The 12,282-nt window shown below is 39.0% G+C and overlaps 1 protein-coding gene across 1 annotated transcript in view; it reads right to left on the bottom strand.

Moving 5' to 3' along the window:
- The window catches only part of ankrd13c (ankyrin repeat domain 13C), a 54,252-nt gene that overhangs the window by 7,733 nt on the left and 34,237 nt on the right, over positions 1 to 12,282 (bottom strand). Inside the window, exons 4-9 of the mRNA XM_066691780.1 lie at positions 9,941 to 10,026; positions 8,559 to 8,604; positions 6,319 to 6,385; positions 3,840 to 3,984; positions 2,644 to 2,775; positions 977 to 1,138 (exon numbers count right to left, since the gene is read on the bottom strand). Coding sequence (XP_066547877.1) covers positions 977 to 1,138; positions 2,644 to 2,775; positions 3,840 to 3,984; positions 6,319 to 6,385; positions 8,559 to 8,604; positions 9,941 to 10,026 — 638 coding nt within the window. The remainder of the gene's footprint in view (positions 1 to 976; positions 1,139 to 2,643; positions 2,776 to 3,839; positions 3,985 to 6,318; positions 6,386 to 8,558; positions 8,605 to 9,940; positions 10,027 to 12,282) is intronic.

Below are 12,282 nucleotides of genomic sequence, written 5' to 3'. Positions count from 1 at the left end.
TAGTTTATTCAATCTCTCCTGTACAACAGCAGTATTAGGTAACTAAACTATCTGGCTGCATTATCCAAAAGAGACCAAGTCTTCAACAGCCGTAAAAGAAATAAAAACATTAAAAAACAGCGCCAACCTGCATACCATACATCTTCACACTTCATTGAAAACTGCAGAAACAAACACCCTTCTCAGCTTTTAAACTAAGTCTGTCCTAACCAAGAAAAATAACATTGTATCAATCCCTGATCAACCAAAACTGTGTACAACATGAATTAATGAATCTCACACAGAATGAGAATACAGAAGGGTTTGTGCATCTCACAAAATGTACTGCATTTAATTAGCTTTTCATTTGACTTTTAGAAAACATTGACATTTAAATCAAAACATTCAATATCTTAATCGTTAGGAGTGCAAAAACAACACTTGGAAACGGTCGGAGCATTAGTTTGCAACATGTTACCCATGAATCACGACAAAAAGCCCTGAAATCATTCCTCACCGTGTAGCACATGCTATTATATTCAAAGATGCACTAAATACGCGCCGCTGCGGTAGGCTGGAGGACACGAACACGGTTGAGGCAAGCACAAGCTTTTATTCATCAGGCACAGTCAATGAGCGAGCAGCAGGAGAGCCCTGGTGGGACTTGCGCAGTGCGGCGTATTTAATGTGTGAGAGAGAGAGAGAGAGACTGAAGGTGAACTTACTGACAGCTGCAGAGCAAGCTTCAATTTGCACATTTTTCAATTTGGGGAATAATATGCATGGGTAAATGGATTGGTTCCTGAAAAAATGTGTATATTCGTTTTTATATACGTTTTGTTTTAGTTTTTCTGACATTGCACTTAAATTTTTTCTGTTTTTGACTATTCCGGGGTTTCATGTATCTTTTCCGACTTTTTTGTAAAGAAACACCGGAGAAACTTGTATCATTTCAGGACAATGGGTCTCTGTATTCTGAAATAATTGTGCGGCTTACCTCAAAATTCTGCTCAATTAAATTTCCTCCTTTACTGAGACTTTCCATCAATGCCTTGTTCCTCAGAATGTCTTCTTCACTGAGATGTTCCCTTCGCTTTCTTGACTCCAAAACCAAACCATTCACAGAGTAGAAATCCGCCAGGAAATTTCCCACTCTTTCCTAAACCAAACCCATATAATGTCAGGTAATAATCAATTAAAAAACAAACAAAACAACAACAACAACCAGTGCATTACAGAAACATAATCCTAGTCAAACTAGGATTACACTGTTGTTTTGCCTATTTGTAGAAACAACTCTTAATTGCTTTTCTGGAACATTCAAATTTTAATTACAGAATTAGCAGGGACAATCTATACAAGTACTGGATTCCATACAATACAACTTATGTGCCGAAACCCTGAAACAAGTATTGCAGAAAAAGGCAGAGAACTGACAGTATGGTAGTAACAGCTAGTCAAAATGTACTTTTATCTGAACTGAAGTACAATCTGCTCAAATACACCAATCTGCCATAACATTATGACCACCTGCCTAATATTGTGTAGGTCCCAAAACAGCCCTGAACCATCGTGGCATGGACTCCACTAGACCTCTGAAGGTGTGCTGTGGTATCTGGCACCAAGATGTTAGCAGCAGATCCTTTAAGTCCTGTAAGTTGCGAGGTGGGGACTCCATGGATTGGACTTGTTTGTCCAGCACATCCCACAGATGCTCGATTGGATTGAGATCTGGGGAATTTGGAGGTCAAGTCAACACCTTGAACTCGTGATTCATCAGACAAAGCCACCTTCTTCCATTGCTCCGTGGTCCAGTTCCGATGCTCACTTGCCCATTGTAGGCACTTTCGGCAGTGGACAGGGGTCAGCATAGGCACCCTGACTGGTCTGTGGCTACGCAGCCCCATATGCAACAAACTGCGATGCACTGTGTGTTCTGACACTTTTCTATCAGAACCAGCATTAACTTTTTCAGCAATTTGAGCCACAGTTGCTCGTCTGTTGGATCGGACCACACGGGCCAGCCTTCGCTCCCCACGTGCATCAATGAGCCTTGGCCGCCCATGACCCTGTTGCCGGTTCACCGCTTTTCCTTCCTTGGACCACTTTTGATAGGTAATGACCACTGCAGACCGGAAACACCCCACAAGAGCTGCAGTTTTGGAGATGCTCTGACCCAGTCGTCTAGCCATCACAATTTGGCCCTTGTCAAAGTCACTCAGATCCTTACGCTTGCCCAGTTTTCCTGCTTCTAACGCATCAACTTTGAGGACAAAATGTTCACTTGCTGCCTAATATATCACACCCACTGACAGGTCCAATGACGAGATTATCAGTGTTATTCACTTCACCGGTCAGTGGTCATAATGTTATGGCTGATTGGTGTATAAACTGCACAGATTAAGAAGAACCCTAAATGTCAACCAAATCCATTCTGATGACACTACATCAGTGCACAGGTTTGATTTAAATCGTCCCTGCCCCTCCTTTGTAAGTTAGGTTTGCTAAATGAAAAGCAAGTCTGTAGAAGACTGATGATTTTGGACATCTGACTTGAACAAAACAAAACAATCGCAAACAAAACTGGAGGCGAGTTGCTTTCTAAATAAACCTCTAAAAGAAAACGAACGACGTCGCAAGAGAGTGAAGCAAAGGAAAACAAACCGTTTTGTCTTCTCTGAATAGCCAGCCGGTCTGGGCCCGGGCAAAGGTAATGGATTTGGTGGAGAGTGTCGCGGAATAAATATCGCTGCTCATTAAAATATCCACCTCTTCCTCCGTCTCCATCTCCGACTCCTGGAATATAAATTATATGATTTGTATGCAGGTAAGAGGCAGACCTAAACACCAAGTGGATTTCAAGGCAGAAGCCAGATGTCCAATCCTCCGGGTTGAATACATCGTATCGCTTAGGAGAGGATTTTCAAGATGCAGTACTTTTGCCAACGCCACTGTATGAAAACATAATTGTGACACTCTTTTGACACACTCTTACAGACACACATACTCATTTAAATTAGTAGTCATAACTATTTGTTTACTTATTTACATTTATTCTTTCTAAATGCTTGTCCTGATCAGTGTATTGTCAGTTACAGTGAGGACAGATTATAGAGCATGTATAACAATTTTTTTTGTAAACAGGAGGTTTCTGAATAACACTATTTTAATGTATTTATTTATTTGTTTGTTTGTTTGTTTGCAGGCACCCTTATCCAGGGTGTCTTCAGTTTACACACAAAATAATGTAAAGCTTTACAAAATTGCAGTAAGACGTTTGCAAAGAAAATATCCAAGTACAAATCTGTCCAGAACTGACAGGATGAGAAGTGGATTAAACCGATGACCTTGGCAAGGGATTTCTGTGCGAGCTACAGTGTCAGCACTTTTGATCTTTTCTGCACCCATCTGCCCGTTTACTCTCACTTTGTGCCAGTCCTCACCGCAGATTGTGCACAGACAACCTCACGGCATTTTCCCCCTATCCATCAGAAGAGTAATTTTTCTTGAATTGGTTCCATTGCTGCACAAAAAGATGATCTGACTACTACAATGGGGTTTTCCAAGATGGGTATGTGGTATAGAATGACACGGATTGACACAAATCTAGTACCCCTGAAAGAGATCGATAGATGAATCAGCACTTTGGGAAGAAGTGATAGAAACTGAAGCACCTGGCAGAAGAGGAGAGGAAATCCTCACATTACAGTTTCCCTCAGCTCTTCACCCACACTACTAAAACATCAACAAGCAATTTTTTGTGTCAGCCGCCTCAAATCTTGTGAGGTGCTTCCATAAAACATCACCCACACAGCGGAGTCATCCCGTTGCGCCACACTCTTTAGTCTGCGTGGGCTCACCTCGTGATGGATCCTCTGGTACACTTTCTGCTCATTGTCCAGCACCACGAAGGATTCGGAGGGGGCGGCGTCGCCGTTGAAAATGAAGCTGAGGTCCCCGCGTTGACACTTCATGTCTGTGAAGTCGATGAGCGTGGTGTCGAGCCTGAGACACAAATGAGAGAGGCAAGATTAGGGCTCGTGTGAATCAGTTTTGTTCTATGACTGGACATTGTACATTTTAGATTTTCTCCTCCTGAAAAGGCTTATTTAAGAATGTCAAGACAGAGCTCAACCAAGCCACTTTAAAAGCAAGAGCTCCAAGTACATCAGCCATGATTATTGCACTGTCTGCTAACAGCACACTGTAGCTCTTGGATCTGGGCTTGTGTCCGAGTCTGAACCCGCAGAAGTGTTCAGAATGAAAATCTGAAAAGTAATACCAGGGTTATGTGACACCCACGGAACAGAGAAGAAATTCTCCGTTTCATACAGAACATCTTGGCAGTGAGGAAAAAACCATGTGAAACACTTTCGAAGTTGTGTTGAAATGAAAGATTTTTTAACATTCTGGAACGTAAAGTTTATGTGGTAAACAATCTAAAACAAAGTTGTGTGTGTAACAGTGCTACGGCTTTCCAAAAACATAAATTAGCATAAAGCAGCATCTACTGAAGGATAGCAGGGAAATATACATAACTTAAGATTAACATTAAGTGAGAAAACTACAGAAACCTTCAGCACACCAAAGTCCCCAAAAAATAAAAGAGGTGGCAGTATTAAGAATTCATGGGGAGGGTCTGCATTTCAAATGTAAATGGTTATCCCAAGCAGAAATTGCTTCCCTGGTGCATTTCTGTGAAATAAAGCTACTAAATGAAAAGCAAGCCACTTTCTATATGGTTTGATCGGAGGCAGAACAGACCCTGAGACACAACAAAGGCTTGCTACAAAGAAACATTCTTTCATGTACCTGACAGCTCATCTGTCTACCTCTCTGAAAAACTCCAAAGACTTGCAGCAGTTATGAAAGCAGGAGACCCAGCAACACAGAGAACTACATTATTTCATATACCTCTTCACTACTTTGCTTTCCTGGGTGGAAATCCACTCGTCTTCAGGAACACTGAGCAGTACCTAAGTGGCAGCAGGAATTATGGACAACTGTGTACTGCCAGAATTGTATTATGTCAAGGCCCATGAACTGGACTCTTTTGTAATTATTATTATTATTATTATACCAATACAAATTATATTTACTAGTACTGCAAACAGGTAATGGGACATGCAAACATGCCGCATAAAGTTCAGCGCTCCCGTGGACAGTGATTTCACACTCTAGTGAACTATAGTTGTCAGACACGTTACAGTCGGTACTAAAGCCAATACTGAGCAAACACGGAGTACAAACGCCTGCATGGCAAAAGACCAATCACAACAGAGAGCAGTGAACTGAGCCCTACAAATATGGCACTGGAGTAGGTTTGTTACACTATTAAAAGTACTGCATCAATGAAGAGGTATGGCTTGTGGTTGTGGACGTCACAGCATGGCCTGAAAGCACGAGATTAAGATATACATGCCCTGAGCAAATAAACACAACATTTACAGTCATTTCAGTACATAACAGAAAAACTGCCAGATAGTATTACATAATACCTAGGAAATAACAATAATAATGGCTTGTTTTTCTTTAATTTTAAAATAAAATAAAATGGTAAGCCTACTTAAAGCCAGCGCTCTTAACTACGCCTCTTTAGTACTGTACTGTGATTAGCTGTACAGCACAGCCAACCAAAACAGTCAAATGACACACCTTGCTTTCTTATGCCTAATTCTTAGGTTTCAACAGCTTCAAGCATCAATGGTAAAATGACTCTGAGTAAACTGCTCAGGAATTCATAGCTACTTAAAGGCAATATCCTGTTTAAGTAGGAAAACAAAACAAAAGTGGGGAGGAAGAACTTTTCATTCTGAGGAGAAAGCAATTATTTTTCTAAGCAATTTTAATGGGTGTTGGTCAAGATCCTAACTTGCCCCTTGTGCTGAAGAGAAGTAATCTGGGCAGACACTGAATTGGGAATATTCTGGTGTTAATATAGCCACAGGGGGCTGCTTTTCAACCTGATAGACAATGGACAAATCGACTGATATGGATCACTGGCAGTAACCATCTTAAGACATCTTTAGTGATCTGCAAAGCCTCTCCCCTTCCCCCACACCTTTTACAGAAAACTGTGTAATATTTAAAAACGAAGTCCCCCCTTGCAAAAACAAACCAAGCTATGATAAAATAATGATTCTCCACAGATACAGCATTATTTCACAGAATTGGCATTCAAAGGAGGCAGAAAGATCAGGTGTCTCTTATTGAAAAGGGGCTTCAATAAAATACATTAAGTAATAAAAAAAATTAAACACACATTAAAAAAAATATAGCTTTTGCTAAAGTATATATCAAAACAGAGTTAAGTGTGGAATGATCTGAAACTAAGCTTACCTGATGTTGATACCTTGCTTATATATTTTACAAGCATCTGAAGGCAGGATTCGGGAAAGCAAAGGCACTATAAGATGGAGGGGGAAAAAAAAGGTTAGATATTAATTTTTACTAGTTCAGTGTGTATGTGGCAGTTTCAGCATTTTAAATAAGAACCAAGAGATGATCTGCACTGTATTCTGTTGACAGATGATATTTCTTCATGAATAATCACCTGTATGATAGTTTTACATCTTACTAGTATCTCTGCGAGAAGGTATTTTTTACTTGCTAGCTACTTGTCACACTTGAACGCAATGCACACTTTCTGCCCACAGCAGGGGAGAAATTGCCAGCATGAAAAAAATTGTGAACAATACAATCACAATCTTTGATTCCACATGAAACGCCAACGTTAGAAAGCTCGCATCATTCATAGATCCTAAACTTTGGTCCTGGAGACTATAAACCAGCTGGTAAACCATAATCCTAAAGCAGAAATGAATGTTTATAAATCAATTAATCGTGTTTCAGTCATTCTATTAACTGAAGATCAGTTAATCAGGTCCTTGATGCAGGAAGTGTGTTTTCATTATAAATAATCTCTAATTAGCGGTAACTGTTTTTTATGAATAAATTGCTTACTGAAAATGAAAACCTAATTGCTCCAAGACTGTATAAAATGATGATAAAGGATGACCTATAAACCCTAATGGGCTGTCTGTCCAATTCTAATCCAAACTGACATTTCACTAAACGGCAAGCGTATGAATAATGACACCAACACCTCTACCTGGGGGAAAAGCTATTTCGCATTCCACTGAAATCTCATCTTTGACCAAAATGATTGCCCAATGACCCCTCTACGCTGTCTCAACCACCGTATCATGATCTAGCACTGTATTTCAGGTAGACAGGGTCGAGTCCTGTGATCTCTATCTGAGGACCTCTTTTCTTTGAGTTTATTTGCCAATTGTCAGCAGTCATAGCCTTGAACAAGTCAATATTTAACACAAGTGTGAGACTGGAGGGGCTGTGTAATCTGCTAAATTGGATAAATGATTAACCACAGAACTGGAAGTCTTGTTTAAGCATGCTATAAATGTCTTTGAATCTGTAGGACATATTTTAATATATAAGTCATCAAATCTTATTTTTACATTTTGGGGAAAGCCATTGTTAAAGATCTCTTAAAAGTGAATAACATTCAGTACTAAAACTATAAAGTAACATTAACGTGACTTACGCAGAATAAAATGGACCTGCTGTTTAGTAATACTGGAAATCATGGGATTTTCACTTACATTTTACAGAAAGTTAACTATTGAAAAATTCAGTAATTCCTCTGGGCACAGCTGGTCATTACATAATACTGTCTACAGCTGATAACATTTTAGTTTAACATTAACATATTAAAGGACATTACAAAGAAAGTTTTGCATTTGCTATGCTGTTAACTTTCACTGTTTGAATGTTGTTTCTCTTTGGGGAAATCAAGAAAGCCAAGTATTTTATAATATATATATATATTTAAAAAATTGTAGGGGGAACAAATTACTGCTGATATAGTAATTGCAATGTGAACACATGTAAATGGGCACAGAAACCTTGGTCAGACTTGCTTACCAGAGGGAGCATGATCTCTTTGTAATAATTTGAAAATGGAAACTCCCTCTAGTGGATCCATTTATTACTGGAGAGTACAATAGGGTCACCAGATATCCCACAGTGTCTTTGTGTCAAAAATGTTTTATTCTATAAACTACTGACAACATTTCTGCCAAATTCCAAATAAACATATGAATGGAATGGAATGGCTGCCATACATGTAGAGATGTAGAAAAAATTGCAGTGGTCTCTTAATTTTAGATTTTTAATTATATCTTAAAATTGGATACGTGGATTGGTATAAAATGTATAACATATATTTGGTTACTCCCTTCCTTTCTCTGTAGGTTACACAAAAGCCCAAGGCTCTTTCGTTCCTGTACAGTGGGAGAGAACTGTCATTTTCAAGATGCCCAGTCTTTGAAGGGCAGTCTATTCCCTATAGGATAAGTTTAATCATGTGATAAAGCTGATCTCTACACAGAAGTTTCCGTGTTTTAAAAGAGCACCATCGAGAAAGTGTAACGCACAAACATCCACAAGACATCTCACTTTCCCGACAACGAGGGGGAATGTTTGGCGACATTGATGTTTTGAAATTATAATTCAAATAAATATTCAAGACCGTATTTTAACAGAATACGAGAACTTACCCCAGCTTTGAAAATCCCAGTGAAGCTCTAAGTAGAAATCTCCAAGCTGAAAAAAGCAATTAACACAAAAAAAAAAAATCAACAAAGCAGCATTTAGACTGCATTATTAGCTAGACTGGGAATTTCACAGCAGTTGAATGCTAAAATCCACTCTCTAAAATAATCAATTCTGTTCAAATGTAATCACTTATATTAACAGTACTCCCAAAAACACATCCTTTCCCTTTTTGTACCTTTGCATCAGGATTCTGAAACTGGGCAACTTGACGCAGCCGTTCAGAAAATGTTATATTCATAAAAAACTGTAAAACTGCAGAAAATGACTTCCTGCATTCTATTCAACTATCACCTGCTGAGCTGAAAAACAAGGGTGATGTACTAAAATAAAATAAAAAAGCTAATGACAGGATATGAACCAGGGTAGCTCAGGTATTAGGAACCAAGAGGGCGTCCGAACATGTCTTATTTAAAGATCAAATAAAACCACTGATCACTTAGGAGGTGATCGAGAGGCTTGCTTTCTTAGCATGGCAGTTTATTTCAAACCGCATAGGCACCTGCACCTAGGAAGACTACTTTAAATCACTCAGGTTGAGCATAATTACTATTATCAATCTCATCAAGTTATTAGCAGTCAATATTAACTGCAACCGTCTTATTCTGTCCTGCGTTTCCAAAGTTTGTAAATCATTTTCGAATGAGGAGCAGTAGTAGGCATGTTCACAGGAATTACTATCACCTCAAAAGGGCCCCAAAAATGTTTTTATATGGAAAACCTGTTGAACGTAATTAACTGAATTCAAAGGACTGGTCTGACTCATGAGTAAATCACTTCCCAGCATTGGAAAACCAGGCCTAAATCACATGTTTCCATGAAAAACTAATTTACCAACTCCCAATAGCAAACTATTCCAAATGACCAAGGACAGTTCCTCACTGAAGCATTGCATATGAGAATAAAATGACTCCATACACCTCCTGGGATAAGTGGGGCTGTGGACACAGTAGCTTCTTGTCAAACATGCTCCTATTGGGTACTTCACCAGTGAAATCCTTTTATGAAAGAAAGATTCAGAAGGGCACTTAATCACAATGCCGTTACAACAGAAGAGCTCTGGCTCCTATCTGTGTATGTTTTTATCCCTTGCTGTGTGTGGCACAGATTTTAAATTGTTGTAACATATTAAAACAATACAGCAACCTTGAATAATGTGGTAATGATATCAAATCTGATTGTTGATTTTGATTCCTATTTCACTATAATTACACAAACTATGAGAGTTTTTGGAAAAGCATCTGATTAAATGTAGGAGAACCACTAAAACATACTATACTCACACCCAAACTCACATTAGATTTGTTTAAAATACTGGGTACACTACCTCTTTCAGGGCTTTGAGTAACCTAGGCCTCTTGTCCTCTACGCTCTCTCTGGACTGCTGTTTCAGCTTTCTCAGGAGTGCTGTGACTGCAAAGGAAAAAACAAAACAAAAACATTTATTATGCGAAGATAATGAGCTAAAACAATTAAGTGCAGACAATGCTGGTTTCACAGCAGGTCTGAAAAGAAATTCAAAGAAACTCCAAAGGAGGGAAATTAAATAAGATAAATAAGACAAGGCAAATTAATTAAAATTAAATGCACACTTATGACCTATTACAACATCATAAAGAAATGTGCACAGAACAGGTTTCATACTACACGAAACACAAAAGAGAGGGAGGGAAGGGTGAGCCAATAGGACACAGTAGGCCAAGATTGCGGCATATCAAATAAAATCCCCCAGAGACCTTGGACTCATCTCACAGGGATTTTACTAAGATGTTTATTTATTTTCTTAAAAACCAGACTCGTGACACCAACTGAAGTTGAAAAATATATTATGATCTTGGTAACAATGCAAAATGGCCAAGTGAAGGTCTTTAAAACCGGACCATTAAACACGATGAAAGGAATACTACAAAAGCCAAAGAGTAATCAAAAGCATCTCCGCTAAACGGCCTGAAGGTTTACATGTCATTCAGAGCTTTCAGTTCGATAGTGGAGCTCTGAAGTGTCAATTTTGAATGAATTACCTGGAGCACCTTTCAGCTTTCATTCCCACTCTGTCATCGCTCTGCAGAGCCCAATTGACAAACACATTCCACAAGCAAGGAAAGAAACTTCCAGAGCAAGGTTATCACACAAATAAACATACACTGTAGTCCCAGGCCAGTTTGGCATCAATTTTTAGTCGGAACAAAGCGCACAGCTCCATAAAATATGCAAACATCCAGATGTTTTGACCTCTCTTTGTTCCCAAGTTGCTGGTCAGCTCTTTTCTGACTTACGTTAGAAAAACTTATTTCCCAAAACAGAAGGCAAGGTTTCCAACAAATGCCCTTTGTGTCCTCTCGGGTTTTACATAAGGTATAATGAGCATTCGTGTTCGTGGAAGGCCTGCCAACAAAAAACATTCATATACACTCAAACAGACACACACAGACACAAAGGCCACAATCAAGTGTAAAACCCCTGCATAATAATCTAGAGACAAGTGAATACTACATGGATTACATCGGTTAACAAAAATGCAGTCTGATTATGCCTTATTATATTAGTCTGTATCAGCTGCAAGTCAAATATGTGTACAGAAACAGCAAAGACAGATGTCATGCATCACTGACTTGTGATTTACCGATGCATGAATTGAAAACTGAATCCTTAGTGCATTGTTGTATAATAAAATTATCTAACTGTCTCTCCTGGCTACAGTACACATTCATTAGCCACACATGGGGTGATGTAGCAAAGAGAAGCTTTGCAACATAAAGATAAAATGTATCTGAGAAAGGACCAGCTTTCCTAAGAGCATAGACTTAAAAGCACAGATACAATCCCTAACAAGGCACACTTAACTCAGTCGCTGCAATTGCGTTCCTAAACCGAGACCAAAAGATTACAATATCAGCACAAATCCTGAACTGAAATAGCATTCACTCATAAAATTGTGACTAAACAAAAAACAAACACAGAAGAGAGAAGTTAAGCAGGCAAAAGTTATCTTCATTAGAACTCTATTTTGGGATTTCTTTCCTGCTGTTCTGTTTTGTTTTGTTTGCAGGATACTTTGGAGCAGGATAGCAAAGAGACACATGCATAGATATAAACCTCGCAGATGAGAAAAAACAACAACAGATGTTCAGATACTGATCAAACATCTTTTGCTATTTCCACAAAAACGAGAAGAAACTCCTAATGCTCTAATCTGATTGCTAAACCATTGAAATCCATACATTGGGGGGAGAAAGTAAAGTAAGCTTTTGTGGATAAAAAGACCATAGGCCACATTTCCCAGGCATTTGTTCGGTCCATTTTGTAGTTGCTGCGCTCAGTTTGTAGACACCAGAGTTCCTAACATCAATATTTAAAGACTGAAAGGTGCCAAGAGTGTGCGCCTTGAGAATAGCACAGAAGTGTCATTGAAGAGTTTGCGCTCATAACCAAGGTTACATGAAGGGAAGCCAAAGAGGCAAAGAGGCAAGCGGATCTAAAGGTCTGAGAACACCCACTCAAGCACCTTAACTTCAGGGAACCAGGCGATATTAAGGAAAACATCTGCTCAATACATGAATCGCATGATTTCTGAATTCACCGTATGTAGTTACCCATACAAACATCATATCTGAATTGTATTGAAACACACCCCCTCCCCCCAGTCAAACTAAATTAGATTGGAAGCCC

Source organism: Amia ocellicauda, chromosome 19, assembly GCF_036373705.1.
Source record: "Amia ocellicauda isolate fAmiCal2 chromosome 19, fAmiCal2.hap1, whole genome shotgun sequence".
NCBI classification, from domain to species: Eukaryota; Metazoa; Chordata; class Actinopteri; order Amiiformes; family Amiidae; genus Amia; species Amia ocellicauda.
This window is presented reverse-complemented; position numbering and strand designations above follow the sequence as displayed.